The 23,861-nt window shown below is 39.1% G+C and overlaps 2 protein-coding genes and 1 long non-coding RNA gene across 3 annotated transcripts in view; all 3 read right to left on the bottom strand.

The window, feature by feature from the left end:
* The window catches only part of LOC103190192 (mucin-19-like), a 54,065-nt gene extending 44,212 nt beyond the window's left edge, over positions 1–9,853 (bottom strand). Inside the window, exons 1-14 of the mRNA XM_042335444.1 lie at positions 9,788–9,853; positions 9,087–9,285; positions 8,665–8,790; positions 8,068–8,188; positions 7,840–7,978; positions 7,613–7,705; positions 7,450–7,522; positions 7,226–7,363; positions 5,615–5,770; positions 4,379–4,473; positions 1,870–1,996; positions 433–679; positions 288–343; positions 88–182 (exon numbers count right to left, since the gene is read on the bottom strand). Coding sequence (XP_042191378.1) covers positions 88–182; positions 288–343; positions 433–679; positions 1,870–1,996; positions 4,379–4,473; positions 5,615–5,770; positions 7,226–7,363; positions 7,450–7,522; positions 7,613–7,705; positions 7,840–7,978; positions 8,068–8,188; positions 8,665–8,790; positions 9,087–9,285; positions 9,788–9,853 — 1,731 coding nt within the window. The remainder of the gene's footprint in view (positions 1–87; positions 183–287; positions 344–432; positions 680–1,869; positions 1,997–4,378; positions 4,474–5,614; positions 5,771–7,225; positions 7,364–7,449; positions 7,523–7,612; positions 7,706–7,839; positions 7,979–8,067; positions 8,189–8,664; positions 8,791–9,086; positions 9,286–9,787) is intronic.
* Positions 9,854–11,487: 1,634 nt separating this feature from the next.
* LOC121849163 lies at positions 11,488–13,056 on the bottom strand. The gene is made up of 3 exons (XR_006085124.1): positions 13,011–13,056; positions 11,696–11,771; positions 11,488–11,560 (listed from the first exon to the last, which is right to left on the bottom strand). It is a non-coding gene; the product is annotated as an uncharacterized LOC121849163 (long non-coding RNA).
* Positions 13,057–13,070: 14 nt separating this feature from the next.
* Positions 13,071–17,891, bottom strand: LOC121849208 (mucin-6-like; the record flags this gene model as incomplete). Its single annotated transcript, XM_042335442.1, has 4 exons — positions 17,817–17,891; positions 14,890–14,949; positions 13,884–14,109; positions 13,071–13,128 (listed from the first exon to the last, which is right to left on the bottom strand). Coding segments are annotated over exons 1-4 (393 nt in total), but the record flags the coding sequence as incomplete, so codon positions are not given.
* Positions 17,892–23,861: the final 5,970 nt, after the last annotated feature.

Here is a 23,861-nt window from a genome sequence, read left to right as displayed (position 1 = left end):
TGCCTTATAATAGGATTCTATTATATTTAGCATTTTGGAGATGTAATTTTAAAAAAAATCATTACTTGAAGTATTAATGTCACTTACACATTGCATATTCAATCTGCTGCATGTCTTTTTACAATAGGTTTCATTTGGCTTTAAATTAGAACAGTCAAAATATACTTTTCCACCGGAACATTCTAAGGGGACAAAAAAGTTTTGTTTAGAAAATGACAGTTCATTTTCATTCTTTATTCAAAGTACAGCATCTTCTGACTTCGGAAGATGTTGATACAGCAGCTCACCTGGCACAGGGGTTGTAGGAATTGTAGAACATTGAGGTTTTCCATCTATACAAATGCTGAACGCAGAAAAAGTATTATAGTTTACATGCATTTAGTTGTATTATTCAATATTTGCATTGAATATAACATATAAGAAGGTTCTTACCAGGTTTGACCATTAACATAACTACTTTGTCCTATTTTGATAATCATGTCGCCCACATAACATGGACAATCTGATCCTTCTACACAGTCTCCATTTTTATTCATCTGCAGTCCTTCAGGGCACCCACAACCAGAAACTGGAACATCTTGTATATCACATGTGAAATCCTTTCCTGGCAACAGTCTACAGGAACGGTTACAGGCCCTCATATCATAGTCAAACTCCTGATTGTTGGTGCACACATTATCTGCAAAAAAATAGGACCTGGGTCACTAATGTAAATGGTAATGAAGCACGCAAATGCTATCAAATCCCAATAAACGTATCATCAGACTGGCTCTGGCTGCGCGGAACTACATAGAGCAGAGCAGAGTCCAGAGGCATGATCACATAAACCACACATTACCGAATGATATTTATTTCACAACAACAACTTGCATTTATATAGCACCCTTCATGTGGGTAGTGTCTACCCACACTTATTTAGTGCGTTTCCAGTCAGGAAGATGTCCCAAAGCATTTAATAATACTGGCTTGGCGCCTGAGCTAGTAAATTCATAAAATTTACCCATCATGGCAGCCAAGCATATCTGATGCACATTAATTCTCTGATGGCCTTACTCATGTGAGTCTACCAATGGGATGGCTGAAAGATCATTTAGCCCAACAAACATAACATTTTGATTGGTTCATTCCACACAGTGAGTACATGATTTTTTGCTTTAATAACGTATTCCAGAAATCTATTGCCTTTTGTGTAGAAAAAATAGTTCCACCTAACTTTTCTTCTAACTCCTATCATCCTCACTTGTGCCCTTTTGGATAATTTGCCAGGATCAGCTTTTCCAGTTTGATTCAAAATTGTGCAAAACTTGACTAAGTCTGCATTAAACTTTATCCTGGCATGAAAGGTGCTATATAAATGTAAATTGTATTGTACCTTGTGTTTTCCAAAGAATAGTAGTCTACCTTGCTTAACCATTCTTTGCAATATTCCTGATGCCTGATATTATCTTCATTACTTGGCTGTGCACCTTCTCAAGTGCATTTAATATTTCTACAGTTAGAAATGAATTACCTAAAACTACCCATGGTATGTCAGATAAGATCCAATATGCCTTACAGAGTAACAATAAAATTTCTTTTGATGCAGCGTTATTTTAACCAGTAAATTTGATTTTAATGATACAGGAAGGACATAAGAGTAGTTTACAATGGTATTGCAGTTGTTATTTTTGGCATAAATTGTGCCAAGTGCTTAACAGTCTACAGGATCGGTTACAGGCCTTTATATCATAGTCAAACTCTTGATTGTTGGTGCACACATTATCTGCAATTATCTTGGCACCTGAGCTAGTAAATTCATAATATTTATGTGCCAGCTGCTGTTTTGACATATTCACTTGGTTTAATTTAATAAAAATATTTGTAACATACCACAAATGTCTCTTCCCCAATCTTTCACAATGATCCCATTAGCAGCGCACTCATGAGCGTATGCTCCCAATCCAGCACACAGGCAGTCATTGATGTCCTCGCAGGCACAGGTTGCCGCTACACACATCTACAAAATAGAAGGATTGACAGCTAAAACTGCAATTATGTATTTATATCTGCGATTTAGAATTATTTTACATATTATACAAAAGTAAATCTAGACGTTTAAGAATAGCAAATTAAATTAACAGGGAAATGAATAATAATAATAATACTTCTGTGGCTATAAAAAAAATCTCTCCTTTTATCCAGTCTTGTCAATTGTCTTAAAACACCATTCCTCTGGTTCAAGGGAGTACAGCCCAGTATGCCCATGCTGCCCTCATAACTAAGTCCCTTCAATCCAAGTATTATTGTGATGAATAACAATATAATAATCCTTGCATTTGATATAGCGCCTTATCACATCTTTGAGACATCACAAAGCACTTCACAGAATATACTGGAAAATGTACATTTTGTTGGCGAAACGCGGCAGCCAATTGCACACAGCAGTGTCCCACAAACAGTTGTGGTTTGGGTGACCAAATTATTGTTTGCTTTTTTTTGAAGGGATTATTACCCCCAGAAAAGTGATCCGCCATTCAACTGACAACCATGTTTTTACTTACTGCTAAGTAAACAGAGAGGTGTGGAGTAAGGAAAGTTCTTTAATGTTTCACCATGCCTGGGAATCGAACCCAGGTCAAGGCGAGCACTCCAACCAATTTGAATCCTTGCGAGGGAAGTAATCTAACCAATTTTGACTTTCGTAATTCCAATATTAACAGAATTCAGGAACTATTTCTCGGGTCAACATTCCTGTCAGCCTATCACTGAATTAAACTCCTAACAGTATTATAAGCGCTCCAGGACTTTATCCCTTGTGCAGGGTGCTTTAAGTTGTTGTTGTTGATATGTTTTTTTTCAAGTCAGGTTTAGTTGCATCTTTAATGATGATGACCTGGACCATTTTAGGTGATGACCTGGACCAATAGAAAAGTGCAGCTGCAATTTTTTCGGGGAATCCTACAAACACCCTCTGCTACAAACCTGTAAAAATGCAGTGTTTTCGGTCCTGGGCCTCTGTGTGCTGGTGCTGGCATGCCCGGTGTTGCTCGAGCTTTGCTCACCCCTCGCTGTTAAGATTGTCTGTGCTTCTCTCTCCTCTGTATGTGTGGGTCTCTCTGTGTCTATGAGTGTTTGGCTTTCTTTGTCTGTGAATGTATGTCTCTGAGTGTGTGTGTCTCTCTCTCTGTGAGTCTCTGTGAGTGTGTGTGTCTCTGTGTCTGTGAGCGGTGGCAGCCCTTAGAGGCAGGAGGTGTTGACCTCCTATAGCCCACAGTCAGGACACTGGCGAGTTTGGCAAGCAATCTCGCCGGCCACCCAATTTTGTTAAAGGAAGCATTAATAATTTTTTTGCAACATTCTAATATGTGTTATTTCTTCATGTTTCATTTTACCAATTAAGTGAAAAAATGTAACTTTCAATAGCACCAATCAACTCCCCTCAAGTTTCCACAAAAATGTGTCAAATTCCCCACAATGTTTGGCAAATATTTCCACAATTTTCTGTTGGCCCTGGTGATAACGTTGTATCTGCTATTACGTGTTTATTACTTTTGCCAACACTTGTGCCTCTCTCGAGGAATATTGCACCACCATTCCCCTAATACCAGACCACCTGTCCTTCCACATTCCACATCAGCACAATCTGGAAGGGCAGACCAGTCACTGGCAGCAGGGAGTCATCCCACTCAGCTGCTGTTAACCCTGCAATCCAAAGCCCTAATGGGTGGAGTGAAGCAAAGGGAAAGCTTGCCAGACAGTGATATCAATGGTAAGCTACATGGTTTTAGCTGGTTAGACTCCATGAATATCCTAACAGTTCTTGGCTCTTGCCAGCCTGCACCGAATACTTTTGGAAATTAGGTAAGCAGGATGGTTTCCTCCAGGGAGAAAGTGAGCATTCCAACAATCTATCTCTGGGATTTCCATGTATGGGTAGGATACATGGAATTCTCAACTTGGTAAGAATACTCTTAAGCATGGTGATGGGTTTCCTCATGAATCAGACAACAGGCTGACCAAAGAAAAATGTAAATCGAAAAATAATTGTATCCATTTTTTCTACAACTTAAATTACTGTCAAGCTTCCTCTTCCTTCAGAGTTGTGACTGTTTGATTTAGCATAAATCTTTTGTGAATTCCTGTTCATTATACATTTTTTTAAATATCATCACTAGAAAGCATTTGCACTTTTATGTAGGTTTAATACAATAATATTTTTTGGAGGTGGCCTGTTGTCCTTGTTATTGATAAAAAATAATCAAAGGTAATTGCCATCAAGTTTAGTGACTGTATTTTTAGGTGAACATTGTAGACAATTTGCACACACCAAGGTACTATAAACAGGCATGTAGAGAAAAATCAATTTATCTGGAAGATTCCTGTAAGAATTCTTGCTTACTTCATAGTATTTGATGTAATCCACTGCAGGATGACACGCAGCAAAAACATCTTCAGAATTTCTTAGCAACGAACAATGCTGTTTTGCATACTTTTCTGTAAAATAAGTATAAGACTTTTATTAGAAATAAGTAGTATAGTCCTAGGCATCTTTAAAAGCTGTCAGAATTACATGTACTTTCAAACATTAAATCAGAAATACAATCTCAGATTTATCTCAAACACTACATCAAGACTTTCACTCGCTCATCCTTCCCTCATCTTTGCACCATTGCCCCTCCACAACTCTCTCTCCAACTATTGGGTGCTGAGACCCTATTTCATGCCTCCATCATATCCAATCTTACTATTTGAACCCTTTGCTTGTCAGACTTCCCAGCTATTCTCTACACAAATCATATATCATCCAGAACTCTGCAGCCCCCGTCCTCTCCTGCATCAGTCTCATCCACCCATTATCCCCATCCTCACTTGGCCTCACTGCAGATTGAATTCAAGATCCTGTGCTAACTTTCAAATCCCTCCACGGCCTCACCTCACACTACAACTCCAACTTTTTGCTACCCAACTGCTCCTCTGGCATTCCCTCCGCTCAATAAACACCAGATGAGCTTTCAGCCATTCTTTCAGCTCTCACTCTCTGGAACTCCATCCCAGAGTTGTTTGTCTTGTTCCACTTTGTCTTCTCCCTCCTATCTCAAAACCCAGCTTAACACCTATTTTTTCAGCTGCACTTTCGAGCACCCTGCTCCCCTGCTCTCCCACTGAAGCTCAAGTTAGTGCTCCAAGTTAGTTAGTGAAATGCTTTGAGATATCCTATTTTCTTCTGACATGAAGATAATATATAGATGTAAATTGTTGAAGTTATGATCACTTCACAAGAGTCCATACCGTTTTAGATTTACACATTGGAATTTTGTTTAAAATGAAATTGCAACATTATCAAGTTGGTGCAAAACAGAATTAACTAGGTTTGAATAAATAAGGACCAGGGTAGGGTTTCAGAAGATTACATAATAATAATCCTTACATTTGATATACATAAGAACATAAGAAATGCTAGATGGAAACAGACCATCCTTGAGGTTGCATGCACATATGTCCCGAACTACCAATGTACTATATCCCATAATGTTATTTCCTGAAAAAAATCTGATCTGTATTTGGAGGAATCAAACAGATTCATGTAACAGTCTTGTAAAAATCAAGCTATCACTCTAGTTTGATGGAACATTACCATTTTCTGAACTAATGCAAGGAGAAGGCAATGTTGGGTCAGGACATTTGTCCCCAGTCTTCCAGGAATTCGCAAAAGTAACAGCTGAATCCTCCACAATTCCCTGTATAGTTCGAAAGTCATCGCTTGCATTGTCATTGAAGGTGCCACATAAACCTGGAAAAAACATTACACATCATCACAAAAAGCACTTTCTCATAATTTTGCGTTGTTATTTTGGCGGAAAGTAAAAAAAATGTTCTTAAATGAAAACAAAAACAGAAGTCGCTGGAAACACTCAGCATCTATGGGGAAAGGAAAATGAGTCGATGTTTCAGGTCCATGACCCTTCGTCAGAACTGGGGCATGTTAGGAGGGAGGGGCTTTTAAGGGCAAACAGAGAGGGGGGAAGCAGGACAAGGAAGACAAAGGAGAAAATGGGGAGAGGACAGGGCATGATGGGTTAAAGAGGTGTTAATGATGCAAAACAAAGGGGGAGATTGCAACAAAGCAGGGAATAGCTATTTTCTCCTTTGACATTCATTCATCTTTGTGAGGCAATGTTATAATTCACATCTAACATAACTATTTCTAAAAAGAGAAATTCTTTCCTTTATGACTTGTAGTTAATGAACTGCTAATAATATTCTAGCAACACATCTGGATAAATCAATTTAAATACAAGAAACAACCCTTTGCACAATTTCTGGCATCTTTTTATATATGACAACAGGATGATGCAGAGGTAGATTTAACTATCCAACTATCAGAGAGAAGATCTAATCCCAAAATAATCTATTGCAAGAGCTGATATTTCAGGATTGATAGAAGTTTAAGATAAATGATATTGTCAACATTTTAGAAAGTTATAACTGGATAATTGGTAGTTGTGAATAATAATAATAACAACAGTAGTAATCCTTGCATTTTATATAATAATAATAATAATAATAATCCTTGCATTTGATATAGCGCTTTTCACGTCAGGAGGACGTCCCAAAGCGCTTCACAGAACACACTGTAAAGTGAATTGACTGTATATTTTTGTGGGCGAATAGTGCCTTATCACATCATTGAGGCATCTCAAAGTGCTTCACCGAATATACTGCAAAGTGGATTGACTGTATACATTTTGTGAGCGAAATGTGACAGACAGTTGCGCACAGCAGTGTCCCACAAAAATCATAGAAAGAATGACCAAATTATTGTTAATTTATTTTTCAAAGGATTATTACTCCCAGAAAGTAATCTGCCGATCGAATAACAACTGGGTTCCTACTTACTGCTAGGTAAACAGAGGCGTGTGGAGTAAGGAAACTTTCTTAAGGTTCCGCCGGCCAAGGAATTGAACCCAAGACCTCTCGCTTATGCGAGGCGAGCACAATAGCCACTACACTGTAAGACTCCTCTTCAAGTCGCAGATTTGACCATCCACCTCAGAGGCAGTATTGAAGATTAAAAAGATCTACCTTGCAATTTATCATCTGATTTTGCCAGTTCCCAGTTCCAGACTCCTCCCCAACCAACTGAATACGATTTCCCAATTCCCAATGGGATCATTGCAACCTAAGTTACTGTTGGTTTGTGCATTTCTACACAAAAAAGTGTAATTTTTATGCATTTTAGCCATACCTTTTGTGCTTCCTTTTGCATCTTCAGGCACTGAAATGTAAAGCTGCATGATGGGTGAAAACTGTACTTGCATTTTCAATCCGAATTCTGTTGCCACTTGAAGATACATTGAGGACTGCTGAAATATTGTTATTTCACCTGTGTGTAATAAAATGTACAGATTTCACTTATATGTAAACTTTTTATTTAATTATTATCAGAGGAGGATAAGAGTATTTCTATACCTGTTTTCAGAGGCAGCACAACTTCATATTGATTAGAATAAACACTGCCATCATTAGTGAATCTGTATTTGTTCTATAAAATAAGATGTTAACATATATTATTTCAAGAAACCATATTGCCAGGACAAAAATTCTAAAGTTTAAGAACATTAAATATTTATACCTTTAGTATCTTCAGTACAACAAACTGCAGACATGTCTGCTTAATTGCAATTTGACACGGGTGTAGCTCTACAGTTATTTCCCATTTATTTGTCTGTCACGAGAATGGAGAAAGAGCATCATCGTTAAAAAATCAGATATTTGTGCATCCAGTATGGTTGGATGCACTGTACAGTTGCAAATTAATTGTCAAAACTGTAGCAGCTAATATGATAAAACCTCACATACTAAAACAGCAGAGAAAGAACAGTCTCCTATCATGGTGTAGTAACTATTATCAAATGTGGTGATGTGGGATCCTTGTTCAATTTTGCACCTCCCAGGGCAGCTCAGTTGAGAACATGACCATATTCCACTCTTACAGGTGCTGCAGAAAAAAATACATTGATTCATAAGCAAATGAATTTCAAGAAATTCAAGATCAAAGTCTATATGACCCCCCACTGAAAGCCATACCATGACTGACAGGAAGTTGTTCTTTCATCTCCAGATTGATAAATAGTGCCACTGTATTCACAGGGGCATTCTGCTTTGGGGATGCATTGGTTTGTGCCTCCTGTATCATCACGAACAGTGCCTACAATGCATCAAAATAAATATCTTAAGTGAACATGTATGCATACAGAAGCTTTTACTTTAATTACAGAACAAACTCATTGTAACATTTTTATTCTGCCATTATTTCAAAAGTTAATTTTTATGTTGAGGTATCTTAAAGTTAATGGATGGTTAAATTAAATTTTAATTTTGAAAAAAATATTAACTCCTTATGATTGATATATTTTTTCTCCCTTTTAGCAGTCGTTAGCCCATCATGCACTACTCCCAGATTAAAGCTGGGCAACCACTGTCCTTTACCAAAGCACTGGAATATGAAGTACAGTGAACAGAAAAAAAAACCATCATCTTTCCTTCCCTTTCTGGAAATGTTTTATTTTAATTCTCTGATGCCCAGACATTAGTAAAGAAACATTGCAAAACATTTAGGTCCCTGGGTAGTTAGCTTTGATAACAGTTTGTAATAGGCTTTATGTTAAAAAAAAACATAATTACCTTCTGGACAGACACAAGTATTGACACATTGGTCACAGTGTTGGTGAGATTTAGGATCAGAGCATGTTGGAAGACAAGCTGGACCACATTCCTTGTAGATCTGACCTTCAGTACAGACTGGCTGTTCTGAAATATAACAGACAATACACTTTACGTGTCAAGCATTTACGATTCTGTTAAATTGCTAAATACCAACAAATATAAACTGAGGTATTTGCTCTGTGAGGAATGGCAATGGCACTTATGGAAGGGTTACAGAGGGATTTAGAGGTCCTTTACAGGTTGAATTAGGGCAGCATAATCACTGCGTTGACTTTGCGCATACTGGGCTAACCTACACCCAGCCAACGTATGACAAAAAACAGGTTTAATTTAAAAGTGAAAAGTACTGTTTTTATTTTTTAATATGAAAAACAACTCACCACATCCGGTTTCTAATCTCCAGTGCCCCCACAGAAGAATAGTTTCTTTATCACATTCCCGCGCTATTTCTGCCAAAGTAGGACATTTACACCGTTCCCCTGTACATGAACAAATATCTGCTTTGGCGATTTCCAAATATTCATTCATCACACTCTTGTCAAAACATGACAGGAACAGATCAGAGATATCTTTACAGTCCTGAAATACCAAAGAATAAACAGAATGTCACGTAATGGAGAGAAAAATTCTGAAAAGGCTTCACACCTGTTTTTTTTTATCTATTTTACTTGGATGAAGGAATAGAAAATTGTATATCCAAGTTTGTAGACGACATTAAGCTAGGAGGCTCAGTAAGATGTGTAGATTGGAGTAGGAAGTTACAAAGGGACTTAGACAGATTAAGTGAGTGAGCAAAGCTGTGGCGAATGGACTTCAATGTAGGGAAGTGCGAGGTCATCCACTATGGACTGAGCAAAGATAAAGCAGAATATTTTCTTAATGGGGAGAAGTTAAGAACTGTGGAGGAGCAAAGAGATTTGGGTGTCCATATTCACAAATCACCAAAAACTAGTTCCCAGGTCCAAAAAGTAATCAAAAAGGCGAATGGAATATTGGCTTTAATCTCAAGGGGCCTGGAATAAAAGGAGACAAAATGATTCTTCAGCTGTATACAGCATTAGCCAGACAACATATGGAGTACTCCGTTCAGTTTTGGGGACCTCAGGAAAGATACATTGGCCCTGGAGGGGGTGCAGCGCAGGTTCATCAGAATGTTACTAAGCCTAAAAGGGTTAAGTTACAAGGAAAGGCTGCGTAAACTTGGATTGTAATCCCTTGAGTTTAGAAGGTTGGGGGGTGATTTGTTCAGGTATTTAAGATGATAAAGGGATTTGTTAGGGTAGATACAGCGAAGCTATTTCCTCTGGTGGGGGAATCCAAAACAAGGGGGCATAGTCTTAAAATGAAAACCAGGCTAATTAAAAGTGAAATCAGAAAGCATTTTTTCACTCAAAAGGTGGTAGAAATCTGGAATTCTCTCCCCCAAAAGGCCATGGATGCTGGATCCATCCACACCTTCAAAAGTGAGGTTGGTAGATTTTTGGTAGGTCAGGGTATTAAATGATATGGGGAAAAAGCGGGAAATTGGAATTGAAAGGATTAGTTGAGGTACAGATCAGCCATGATCTAATTAAATGGGGAGCAGGCTCGAAGGGCTGAACGGCCTCCTCCTGTTCCTATGTTCCTATTTTCCGATACTTGTGACTTTCCATGTGTAGGTGGGCTGCATGGAACTCTCAGTTTGATTTGGATACTTAAACCTGGTGATAGGATTCTGCATATGTCCAAGTTACTCGCTGACCAAAAATAAAGCTATCAAAAACAGAAACTAGTCTACTGAAAGTTCTACATTAAATGGAGAAAAGTAATAGTGGAATAGCTTGACATATCCATTTGATGATTTCTTCAATATTGCAAAGGTAACATTAGAATAAAGATTTGGGGAATAGTGGTTGGGACCAGTGGAAGTCAATAACAGTAAAGATGGAAGGTAAAGAGAGTCTGAGAATAAGACTCAACTATATGGGCTTGTTCTGTTCAGAAAAAAAAGCTGAGAAGATATATGAGACACAAACCAGGTCTTTCAAATGATATGACACAATCAATGTGGATGTAATCCTACTATTTTTCTTTGACCTTGAACAAGAAGCCATAGGTATAGATTTAAGTCCCTAAGCAGGACTAGACCTTTCAGTTTAACATTTCACCTGAAGGACATCACCTGCAACAATGCAGAGCTCCCCGAGCATGGCACTGCAGCGTCAACATAGATTGTGAGTTCAAAGTCCCAACATGACTCACAAGCAAGAATGCTTCCAACTGAACCCGGCTAACACTTATTCCACGTATTCACACTTTGTGTAAACTGATTCAATTTAGAATGGCACTAACAGTTGGTGTTCACCTTTTTCCACACCGCAACTTGACAACAGCTTAGCACAAACTCAAACTTCTGAGCCAGAAACTATTTGGCATCTGGTGCTATTGAACCACATTGCGGAAGAATAAAAAAGAATCACAGCATTCATAGGAAAAGATAAGGAGAAACTTAGAGGAGGAAAAAAACGTAGAAAAATAGAAAAAGCATGTTGTTTTGAAGTGGTGTCAAGTGAAGTAATATTGTCAGGATGATGCTTTATTATACATTGTTTCTCTCTCACTCATGTTATATTTGATCTGCAGCTGATGTCACAGGCTGTAAAGTGGAAAAGTGTTCCATTTGCCCAAATAATACCCCTTCTCTTTAATTAACACAGGCGTATGCATATGGAAGAAAATCTAGTATAGGAACTTTTAAGACTGAAGGTTGTCTTTAGATATAAACTTACACTGTCTTTGCACAAGTTCGAAGAAGAATTGCTAAAACACGTATGTCCCAATGAATCTAGTTTATTTTCATTGAAAAAAGTTGTATCTGAAAAATAATAATGTTCATAAAAAACACCTGTACAATATGTGCATCCAACTAATGGCAATGAAGTAGTCAAATTACACGACACTTATCAATTATATAACCAGAAACATATCTGAACAAAACTCAGTTTTTTACCATATGTAGTGCTGGTGTCTTCAAAATTCCCACAAAGGCCACATAATTCCCCTCGGTATTTTGTGTCAATTGTTACCTGGAGCACAAGGGAAATACATTAATACAAATAATCCTTGCATTTGATATAGCGCCTTATCAGTGTCTTCGAGATATCTCGAAGCACTTCACTTAGAATATACTGTAAAGTGAATTGACTGTATATTTGGTGGGAGAAACGTGACAGCCAATTGGGCACAGCAGTGTTCCACAAACAGTCGTAGATTGAGTGATCAACTTATTTTTAATATTATTTTTATTATTTTGAAGGGATTATTACCCCAGAAAAGTGATCCGCCAATCGACTATGAACTAGGCTCCTACTTATTGCTAGGAAAACAGAAGCGTGTGGAGAAAGGAAACTTGCCCAACGTTTTTCCCTGACCGGAAATTCAGATCCTCTCACTTATGAGGCGAGTGCTCTAACCACTAAGCTACAGGACTCCAAATACAAAGTTTATAAATAAATGTATCCATGGTTTTGCAATTCCAAATCTGGATAAAGGCAATACAAAATGGATGTGTTTCCATGTTCTGATTATCTATAATAATAATAATCCTTGCATTTGATAAAGTAACTATAATATTTCGCTATACATTTGCTTCACTGTACATTTGAAGGCAAACATGGCAGGCAATTAGCACACAGCAAAGTCCCACAAACTGCCTCAAAGTGAAATGACCAATAATATCTGATGCCAAGGTTCCAGAGTGGCTTAGTAAGGTGGAGTGTGCAACCGTGGATGGTGATGCTGCCAGTGCATGCGGTGTGAAGGTGCCAATCACGAAGAACCATGAAGGTTGAGGTGAGAGTAGAGGCATTGGATGAGGATAGAGTGGTCAAAGGCAGCAGGAGATTGAGGAGAGGAACAGGGCAGAGGGAGTTCTGGTCACAGATGGACAGTATGTCATTTGTCACTTTGACCAGGGCTGTTTATGTGCTGTTGGCTGCACGGAAAACCGATTGGAGGGGTTCATGAAGGGAGTGGCAGGAGAAGAAGGAGTGAAACTGGGAAGCAACAAGAGCGATGCAACTGACCGGTCAGCTTCCTGCATGCCATGTGTGCTTTAAACCTATGCTAGTGCCAGCTCTTACACTCGAGCTAAATATTCCAATGCTAATTCTTTATCCTTCCTCTTCAAATGTTCATCTAATTCCCATTGAAATACTCTTATGGTCTTAACCTCAGTAGCCACAAGTTCTCCGTTCACCTGATTTGCAATATGCACTCAAACAAGATTAAAACAGAATAAAAAGGAATATTTAAAAACAACTTACCGACAATGCATCTTTATTGTTCCAGATCAGAGACAGAGTACGCTTCCTGTTGGAAAGCCGGGTGTAAACTCCATATTTGTGTATTATGATCACCTTGTCATAATATGGCAGTTGTACTCTATGAAAATAGACAAATGTTAAAAGCTATCCTCAACTGAATTAAGGAAATTCAAATAAAATTAATGTTTTCTCAGCAGGGGCACACAAGGAAAGCCCCATTAGATTCCATGCCCAGTATCTGCTAAATTAGTCAATCTTATCTGGGGTGACAGCTTCTATTGACCTCAGCAAGTAAAGTTTTGCATTTGAAATAGTGCCTTTTATGTCAAGAAAAAAAAAAACAATAATAAAGTTTGTGGGACACTGCTGTGTGCAATTGGCTGGCGCATTTCACCCACAAATATACAGTCAATTCACTTTACAGCATATTCTGTGAAGCGCTTTGAGACGTCTGGAAGACTATATCAAACGCAACGATTATTATTATTATTATTAAGAGGATGTCTCACAGGACGTGATGACACAGAAGTCAGCTATTTTTTCTTTCACAGTGGAAATCAGCCGTTGGGTGGGCAGTGAGCCAGCCGGCCTTGTGATTGCAAGGTCAACCCTGTTAGTGAGCTTCCCCAAAGAACACATTGGTATTTTGTGGATCCCAAACACTACATTAGCTTGAGCCTAATTTTAGTTGGTGTGATAATTATTACTGGTAACACTTATCGTATCCCATATAACAAATTTTTCATCCCATGATTCATTTTGTAATCCAATAAAAATAGTTACCTTAATATTTAATGTTAACCCTAGATATGCTGAAATGTTCGCTAAATGGTTTGAAGCTGAAATCAAATAGCAAATGAGAGCAAAACTTACTTTGCATTTTGAACTGTAATTTTCAAGTCTTCAACAATAACAAGAACACCTTCTATAGTGATCGACATGTGTTCCAAGTTGCCATTTGTGTCTCGGCGGATTTGTATGTTAAAGTCTGCGCCACCTTTGCATTGGCGGCTCAGAACATAGTTGCAGTTTGAGGTAAAGTGGTAGAACCGATCGTGAAATGTCCTGTATGCTCCTCTTCCCCATGTGCTACAAGACACTGAAAAAAAATCAGAAAGTCCAATTTTGGTATTATCTCAAAATTTCTGAAAGTATAATATTCATAAAAACAAGGTACCAGAGGGCAATAGGCACCCACAAGCCTATATCCCAGCAACAAGTTAGTATTTTCAAGATAAGAGGGGAAAATTGTAAGAAGACTCTAATGTTACATTTAGTTATTCAAGTGTCGGGGAGATGTGGAGAGGTTGCATTAGGTCAGGACATTGTTCCTTCTCTCTGAGACCTGGGGTTTGGTACACCTGATTGATGAAATGAAAATTAGGCTCTACTGACTGTACGGTTCGTGTGTGAAATATGTTTAACCAAACTCAACCTAGTCACTCGGAACTCAGAAATGGTGAAAGTATAGCTGGTGTGAGAAAAACTAAGTCACCATGAAGCAGCAGTGTGTGTTCTTTTGAGGTTGTGTTAAAGCATTTAAAAATTAGCTTCTCATTTAAAAAGCAGCTTGATCATGTGATGTATCTCTTATGCAGGGTGTTCTGGAAATATGAGATCGGATGGACTGAAGGAACTTTTTCATTCAAAAGATTCTGTGATGATGTTAAGGGAATATTAGATTGAGTTCTACTCTGCATTTGGCTGCATAACACTTGTCTGGGAGTCTGATGGTTTGTGGACGACTCACCAGAATAGAAATGTTTTTCATTCCTCAGTACTGAGAGCCATTAACATGATAGGTACAACAAATTACAAAAATCCAGTACTATGATCTAAAAATCAAGCTTCTAAGTAAGAAGCAAAAATATATACTTACCGGTGCTGCCATTCAAAGCCGTTTCCGTCAATGCTTTTGGGATAAGCGAGAAAGCAAATTCTGAATGTAAAAAAATGTTTATTAGAAATATTGTACACGGGTATTGCATTTTTAAAGAACCTGTGTTGAAAAAAATAGAAGTTGATGTAATAATAGATTGTTGGTGTGGCTTCACATGGTATGTTTCTACTGTTTCTACTGTATCATTTATAGATTCAATTGGAATAAAATGTTAAACCTAGAGTGCCCCTTAAATTAGAATAACATTTTAAACCTAGAGTGCACTTTAAGAGTTTCATTAAAACAAATATATCCCAATGCCACAATTAATTCCTCTGCATATCCTTTGAGATCGTTCTTGAACTAATCATAAATAAGGCTGCATTTTGCATTATTTGTGAAACAGGTTTGTTTTTCCTAAACTGTTGAAAGCAATTTTCTTCCCTTCAAATTTGTTAGATGTTGCGATATTTATTTTTGATTCATTGGGGTTGAAAAGTGCAATGCCTGGCACAATCATAAAGCACCCTGAAANTTTTTTTACATGAGCAGCAAGTATATAGATGCGAGTTGTTGTTATTATAATAATCACACTGTATATCACATTTTCTGCTCTAAATAAATTATTATTCTTAATAGAATAATAATCACTCAGTTAAAGTTAGGCTGGTAACCAATGACATGGCATTGAGACTCTGAGTTTCGCAGGTAGCAACTACATCTGTTTAACTCAATTAAACTTTGCCTCTATTGCTGGAACAATTTGTGAAATTGCAGCAATAAAAAAAATATTTAAAACAAGTCCTGAATCTAAACCAGGCAATTTTATTGAGGGATCTTCCTTTCAAGGAAGGAATGGGATATCTAATGCTAAAAATTCTCTCTTATGGAGTCCTGTAGCTCAATGTTTAGAGCACTCGCCTTGCAAGCTAGACACCTGGCTTCAATTCCAGGCAGGGTGAAACTTGGGTAAGTTTCCTTACTCTACACACTTAATAATATTCTCTCCCAAAACAAAACAATAATAAATTGGTCATTTTCAATCCACGACTGTTTGTGGGACACTGCTGTGCACAATTGGCTGCCGTGTTTTGCCCACAAATATACATTCAATTCACTTTACAGCATATTCTGTGAAGTGCTTTGAGACGTCCAGAAGACTTGAAAAGCACTGTATCAAATGCAAGGATTATTATTATTATTATATAAGCCTATGGAAAATGAGAGTTGTTATCTCATTTAAATTCTATAATAATGATGGGCCTTTAGAAATGGGAGCCTCTATGGGCTGTTCACATTTCTGAACATGTTTCTGACTATATAAAAACGGACCTTTTTTTTTCCTTCAACTTTCCCTTACCCTCCCAGCCCCCCCCATAAAAATAAAGCTGGCGAATGAAATTGATTTTGATAAATTTTGAATCTCTTTTCTCTTAAAATTAAGGCCATTGGTGGTAGGTGGCATTCAACTGGACAAACACACACAGGAAATTGATGATGAATTGAAAAGGTGTTACAGGAGAGTGGACTTGCTCCTAGTTAAACATAAATTCAAATCCAGTAATAGAATAAAACCCTTGTATATTACTAAGTTCATTAGTAGTTCATTAGCCTTGGGCATGGACAGGAAATGATGAAGGAATCTCTAACTTCCTTTTCAATTCCAATCAATGAATATGCTTAATTGTTAAAGTGTTGTGCCAAAAGATTATTAAGTGATGCTGTATCTTTACAGCTAGAAGCAAATTCATATGACAGGTAAACTGTAAGCCATAAATTCCACAAGTATATTACGCACCAACATAAAATAATTTAAAATCACTCCAAATATCTGTTGGAACAGGATTGTTCCATTAAAAGCGCTTCCCTTCACAGGGAAGAGTTGGCAAAGGTATGGTCAAAGAGGAGATCTTGAGATGGACTTTCAAAAGAGGCAAGGGAGGGGGTGAGGCAGAGAGATTCTGGGATGGAGTTCAAGAGGGTGGGAGTTGGGGACAATGGAGCAGGCCAGTGCCGGCCAAGTGAAGTGAGCGGGCAGGTTGGCATGGTGCTAATAGTTTGCATAACCATGGAGAGCTTTAAAAATGAGAAAAAGGATTTTAAACTCAATCCTCTGAGAGATAGGGAGCCAGTTGAGCTTGGCAAGAATGGGATTGATTGGTTCACAGAGCTTGGTGCAGGAGAGGAGAGGAGCTGCAGAGATAACCTGCAGTTTGTGGAGGGAAGAGTTGGGAAGTCCGGTGAGCAGTCATTCAGCGTAGTAGAGCCTGGACGTGATGAATAGAAGACCAGCAACTTATAATATAACTGCACAGTTGTTATTTAAACACACAAGTTGGGCTTCTGCATGTGTCATTCAACACCTGCCTGACCAAATAATGAAATAAATATTTAAAATGTAAAAAAAGATAATATGATTTCCATTATCCTCCTTGGAGGTGGTAAGGTAGATGACGTGATTGGTGAAGGCTTGCCTATAAATTTCACAGTCATTACACTTTATAGTATATTACTTTGAGATGTCTTCCATAGTGAAAGGTGCTAAATCAAATGCAATGATTATTATAATTAATAAGTATTGATAATATAATATGAATTATTATTAAAAAGGTCCACTCAATTTTCCTTGGTGGATTTCCACTGTTGATAATTGATTAGTCTACTTGACTCATCAGTTGTAGATATGTTACTAGAGTTGGAATGCTTGATTCCTGATTAACCTGTCTCTCAATATCATCTCTAAAGTTAGGAAGAAAGCTAAATTTAGTTGTTTAATTGATAAGGATATTTTAGCAACAAATTTGAAACAAAACTTAGTAAACTTGGCAAAGAAAATTAATATTTTGGATAAAATTATAACTATATGTAATGTACTTAAACGTGCTGTCTAATCTTAAAACATCCCATAATGTATAAAAATATCTTACCTTCATATAAGGTCAGAGACCAGAGAACAAGCCACAAAAAGTTTTTCATTGTACTAGTTTTGCACTAGTGTCATCCCAGTGAGTTGCTCACACCAGGCTACATCAGTTTATATACCTAAAGCTCTTCATCTCATTTGAATAGATAAGGAAGTTCAGAACACTGGTGCATTCTGCTGGGAGGATTTCTTTCGATATTTGATTAACTCTTTGAGCACTGAAACAACTGTTCAGTTTTTTTTAACAAAGGTGTTTTTCTTTCATAATAAATACAAGTTTCACAATTTTATTGTGCTTACATATACTGACAATATTTTCATAACTGCAGCTGTCTTCACAACGTTGCACGTACGACTTTATTACACTGTAGAAACCAGGGTCTGTCATAGAGAAATTTGAGTGGCAGCTTGGAATTATACTAGCAGCTCTGAATCACATTCTTGCTGACTAACATTTAAGCAAAACAAGTGACAACACTAGATAAAGTTTACCATTTGGCAAAGCTTGTTATTTTTTAAATGTTATTAAAAACTCACTTTGCATTAGTTGCAGTTATATTGCAGCCAATGCAAGTCTATTTTATTGAATGGTCTTGTTCCATTCCCTAGATTCAAATTTCATCTTTAAAATTACTCTTAGAATAGGAGTTTTCAACAATTCAATGAGAAAATTAAATTAAACTAACACAGACACAGTAAAAGGTGTGTCAGCCTGACTCAGTGGTAGCACTCTCAAATCTGAGTCAGAAGGTTGCAGCTTCAAGTCCCACATAGGCTTTTGGAATCACATAGTTTATCTGACACTCCAATGCTGTACTGGGGATGTGTTGCATTGTCAGAGGTGTCATACTTGGTCGTTCACTCCATGGTTGTTTGTGGGACACTGCTGCGCGTAACTGGCTGCCGCCTCTCACCCACAAAAATACACAGTGAATCTGCTTTACAGTATATCCTGTGAAGCGCTTTAAAACGTCTCAACGATGTGTTAAGGCATTATATCAAGTACAAGGATTATTATTTTTATTATTATTATTAAAAGCGATCTATCAAATACTCAATGGGGAGTACAGTTTTTGAATCTCGCCCAGGAATAACACTGAGTATCATTTTTTTACTAACATTTCATGTAGCATTTTTCAACAACAACAACTTGGATTTATATAGCGCCTCCACGCCGGACGGCGTCTCAGAGCGCTTCACAGTAACGGATCCCGGGGCCGAGCCAGGGGAGGGGGAGAAAGGTGACCAAAGGCACGGTCGAAAAGAAAGATCTTCAGCCGAGACCTGAAAATAGGAAGTGAGAGGGAGCGAGACGAAGGGAGTGAGGAAGGGAGTTCCAGAGCCTCAGGGCATAGTGGCTGAAGGCATGGCCACCAATGGTGGAGCGGAGGACTCGGGGGACAAGGAGGAGGCCAGACCCAGTGGAGCAGGTCAGGAGGATATGCCAAATCACTTCACAGGATATACTATAAAGTATATCTGTGTTTTGTGGGACAGTTCGCATTGCAGCCATGTCCCACAAACAGTCATGGAGTTAATGACCAATTTCATCTGGGGGCTTGTTGGCTGAGACATTAAGATAAATTCTATCTACTTTTCAAATAATGCGATGGGATCTTTAAAGTTCTCCCTGATTAGTCAGACAGGACCTCATTCAACATCTCATCAAAAGGACGGTTCTTCTGACAAACCAACACTGCCCTACTTGCCTCACTCAGACTATACGTCATATCCAATGCATTCAAAAACCTCGTCCACACTTTTGTCACCTCCCACCTCAATTATTCCTGTACCCTCCTTGCTGGTCTCCCCACGCCCACTGTCCACAAAATCCAACTAATTCAAAACTCCACCAGCCATATACTCAGCCACTCTAAACTCCATACTCCCAACAACAACAAATTCCACTTGTATAGCGCCCTTCATGTCAGAAAGACGTCCCAGGGCACTGGGGGTCAGGGTTTTTTGGACCCATACTAGCAGTTGGGGTCAGGAGGGGTGGAGGGCAGATGGGGTGCGGGTGGGAGGGTGGCCGAAGGCACGGTCGAAAAGGAAGGTATTTAGACAGGTCTTGAGAATGTGGGGGCAGAGATGCTGACTGTCTGACCGCCAATGGTGAATGCGGTCGAGCATTGACACCAGTCCTAGCCACTGGCTCACTATTACAGAACTCTCTCCCTCAATCCCGCCGCATCCTTCCCCTTTTTCAGACCATGCCTGAAAACCTTCCCATGCTTACGGTCACTTCCTGCTTCCCCTTGGCTCTGGGATGATACCCTGGGTGAAGGGCATTATATAAATTCAGGTGGTTGTTGTCCCAGTACTGTCCTGGAAAATCAGCCTACATTATGAGCTCAAGGCCCCAACAGGGGGCTTGAACCCACAACCGTCAAACTCAGAGGCATTAGTGATATTACTTGAGCCAGGTTGACACCTGTATCTGTGCGAAAATCTGTGTGAAAAATTATACAAGCAAAGTCTACTAACTCATGCGTGTGTCCACCCACCAGTGCATACATTTGAGTAGAGTCAATATAATAGCCTCCTGCACTCTAGCTGTTTCCTGTTCGAACTTCTAGAAAAACTGCATATTTTAGGACTCCCTCTTTATATTCACCCCATCTACACGGGGCCTACCTTTAAAAGCTGAATCCTAAGGTGAATACTCCCTTTGCCTCCAAGGGCCTACCAAACTGGCTTTTCCTGTTCTTCATGGCTGGATATAATTTTGCAACAGAATTTCTGGAAAGCATTTGTTTTGCCGGACAGCTTACAAATTCATTATATAGTCAGTGGTCAGTAAAAGAAGGTTGGGATCATAGGAATTTAGCCTTAAGGATCAGTATAATACCTCATCTGGAGGATAGCACTTCCAACAAAGCAGTGCTGCCCGGCAATGCACGAGGGAATCAGCCTAGACTAGACTATGAGCTCAAAGTCCCAACATGAAGATTGAACCCACCACCTTCTGATTCAGAGGCAAAAGGCCAAGGAAAACTTAGTGCAAGAGTTTGGATGAACTTCAATTCCATGTAAAAATTTATTCAGGTTAAGAAATATATAGTAGACAAGTTAATACTTGATAAACCTAAAGGTGTTTTGCTATCTTTCTGGGCATGCAAATTCATAAGTTTGCACAATATTTTAATACTTTAATCCAGGGTGGTTCAATAACTCTCTCTACCCTCTCTGTCTAATCCCTCTCTCACACAATCACTCACACACTCTCTCCCTCACTCACACTCTCACACAGATACTCTCTCCCCACTCTTTCACTCTCTCCCCCCTTTCACACTCTCTCTCAATCTCTCTCTCACTGCTCACTCCCTCTATCAATCACTCTCTCTCTCCCTCTCTGTCAATGACTCTCTCTCCCCTTCTCTCTCTACTCCCCACCCACATAGTCTCTCTCTCATTCCCCCTTTCTCACCTCTCAACCACACACTCTCTCCCCAAAATTCAATCACTTTCTGTTCCCCTTTCACACCTCTCTCTCCATTTCCCCTCTCCCCCTTCGCTCCCTCTTAATTCCTCTCTCTCCCAGTAAGCCACCAGTTCACTCTATGCAATGGCAGTAGTCGGCCGTTGGTAAGGAAGGCAGTAGATAAGCACTTCCTTTCCCCTCAGCTCGACTACACATTGCAATGGCCGGTATTATTCTTACTCTCCACACTGTGTCCTCACAACTGTTGACTGCTGCCTCTGCCCTGGGAGGACGTTCACCAGAGGTGGGGGGAGCGGAATTTGGAATATTGGAAATGGTCTTGACCCGGATAACATCAACCGCCAGGCCAGATGCAGCCCCCGGGCCGCCAATTGGACCACGCTGCAAACTCTGATCCTGGATTCAGAAATCTTGCCACTATCTGACATGGCCTGCTTTGTCCACATAATGATTCCCGTTATTGACCAATGGAAAGTTGGTAGCACTCTTGCCTCTAGGTCAGAAGATTGTAGATTCAAACCCCACATTGGGACAATGAACTCATAATCAAGACTGATATTACCGTACAGTGCTTGGAGAACACTAATTTGTCACAGATGGCATGTTTTGGATGAGATATTCCAATGACTTCCTGGCTGCCTGCTTCGTGGGCATTAAACATCCCACAGCACTATTCGAAAAAGGCAAATTTCTACAGATATCCTGGCTATCAATCGTCCAGGTAAAGTTCAGCATTCTCTTGACTATTTGTACAAATTCACAGTTACTACATTTCACAGAAATTTTGTGAAGCACCTTGAAACATTCTTGGTGCTATAGGCACTGTATAAAATACATTTTTTTTAAATGGAGTGTAATATGAAGCAGTGCTGTAGCAGAGCTGTAACTACAAAAGTTAATAATTTGCTGGACTATAGACTATATTCATTTTTTTCAATAATATAGACTGAAAGGCTATTTCTGCTCCTTACCCGTGTGGTAACTACCATGCCCAGCCATTATCCATCTTGCTTTGTTCATAATTAGTAAGCCATTAGTATAAGGTACCAATCAAACCATTGCTACTAATCACTATGTACATATGTTTTTTTTAATACAGTTACATTCTGAATTATTCTAAAAAGGCAAAATACTGCAGATGCTGGATATTTGAATCAAAAACAGATTGTTGGGACACTCAGCAGGTCTGGCAGCATCTATCGAGAAAGGAAAGTGGGTCAATGGAGGTCACAGAGCTAGGGGGGGAGCAAGGCCACTGAGGGCTTTGAAAGTGAGGAACAGGATCTTGAACTGTATCCTCTGTGTGATGGGAAGCAGTGGAGTCAGGCGAGGATGGGGGTGATAGGGTCGCGGAGCCTGATCTGGGAGAGGACACGGACTGCAAAGTTCTGAATGATCTGCAGCCTGTGGAGTCAGGGAGGCCAATAACAGAGTTTACGTAGTCGAGTCTGAATGTTATGAATGCATGATTGAGGGTCTCGAATACATAGGTAGTACGGGACATAGGTGCATGCAACTGCCAGGATAGTGGAAGTCAAATTAGATGGACCTTGGTCTTTCTTTCGTCTAGCATTTCTTATGTTCTTATGTTAAGGATGTTATGTTAAACCTTTACAAATCTCTGGTTAGGCCTAAGCTGGAGTGTCGTGTCCAATTCTGGGCATCACACTTTTGGAAGGATGTCAGTGCCTTGGAGAGGATGTAGAGGAGATTTACAAGAATGACACCAGGGATGAGGGACTTCAATTACATGGAGAGACAAAAGAGGCTAGGATTGTTCTCCTTGGAGCAGAGAAGATTGAGGGGGGGGGTTAATAGAAATTTTCTAAATTCTGAGGGGTTTTGATAGAGTAGATAGGGAGAAACTGTTTCCTCTAACAGGTGGGTTGGTAACCGAATGACAGATTTAAGATAATTGGGAAAAGAACCAGAGGGGTGACAAGGAGATTTTTTTTTACCTAGTTGTTATGATCTGGAATTAATTGCCTGAAGGATGATGGAAGCAGGTTTGATAGAAGGTTTCAAAAGGGAATTAGATAGGTACTTGAAAAGGGAAAATTTGCAGGGCTATGGGGTAAGAGCTGGAGAGTGGGACTAGTTGGTAGCTCTTTCAAAGAGCCGGCACAGTCACAATGGGCCAAAAGACATCCTTCTGTGCAGTAAGATTATATTATTCTATAAATTTAGAGTGGAAAATGTTGATCATTTAATTTGACAAGTGTTACAATAGATGGTTCAATGTTTCATCCAAAGGAACGAATTTCCAGCCTAAACAATCACCTTCAATCCACAACCTGCAGACTCAGAGGTGACACACAAATTACATCTCTTACAGCATACATTAATGCATAATTCTGAAATGTAGGAGACTGAGCATTAGGTGCAGAGCAGTAACAACCAAAGCGTGGGGACCTCGGTTTTTGGTGCATTGTAGCCACCTCAGCTCCAAGGAAACTCCATTTATCTACCCCACCCGAAGATATCCACCAGTTCAACATTTAATATCCAACAAGGGTGTCTACATGCCTACACTTGGTGGATAATTGTGAGAACATGATGAATACAAGGCCTGCAGCAGTCTAAAGAGGAGGCTTGTTGTGACAA

This window comes from Callorhinchus milii, unplaced genomic scaffold (assembly GCF_018977255.1).
Source record: "Callorhinchus milii isolate IMCB2004 unplaced genomic scaffold, IMCB_Cmil_1.0 Scaffold5, whole genome shotgun sequence".
NCBI lineage: Eukaryota > Metazoa > Chordata > Chondrichthyes > Chimaeriformes > Callorhinchidae > Callorhinchus > Callorhinchus milii.
Note: the sequence above shows the minus strand (reverse complement) of the source record. Positions and strands in the feature narration are given on the sequence as shown.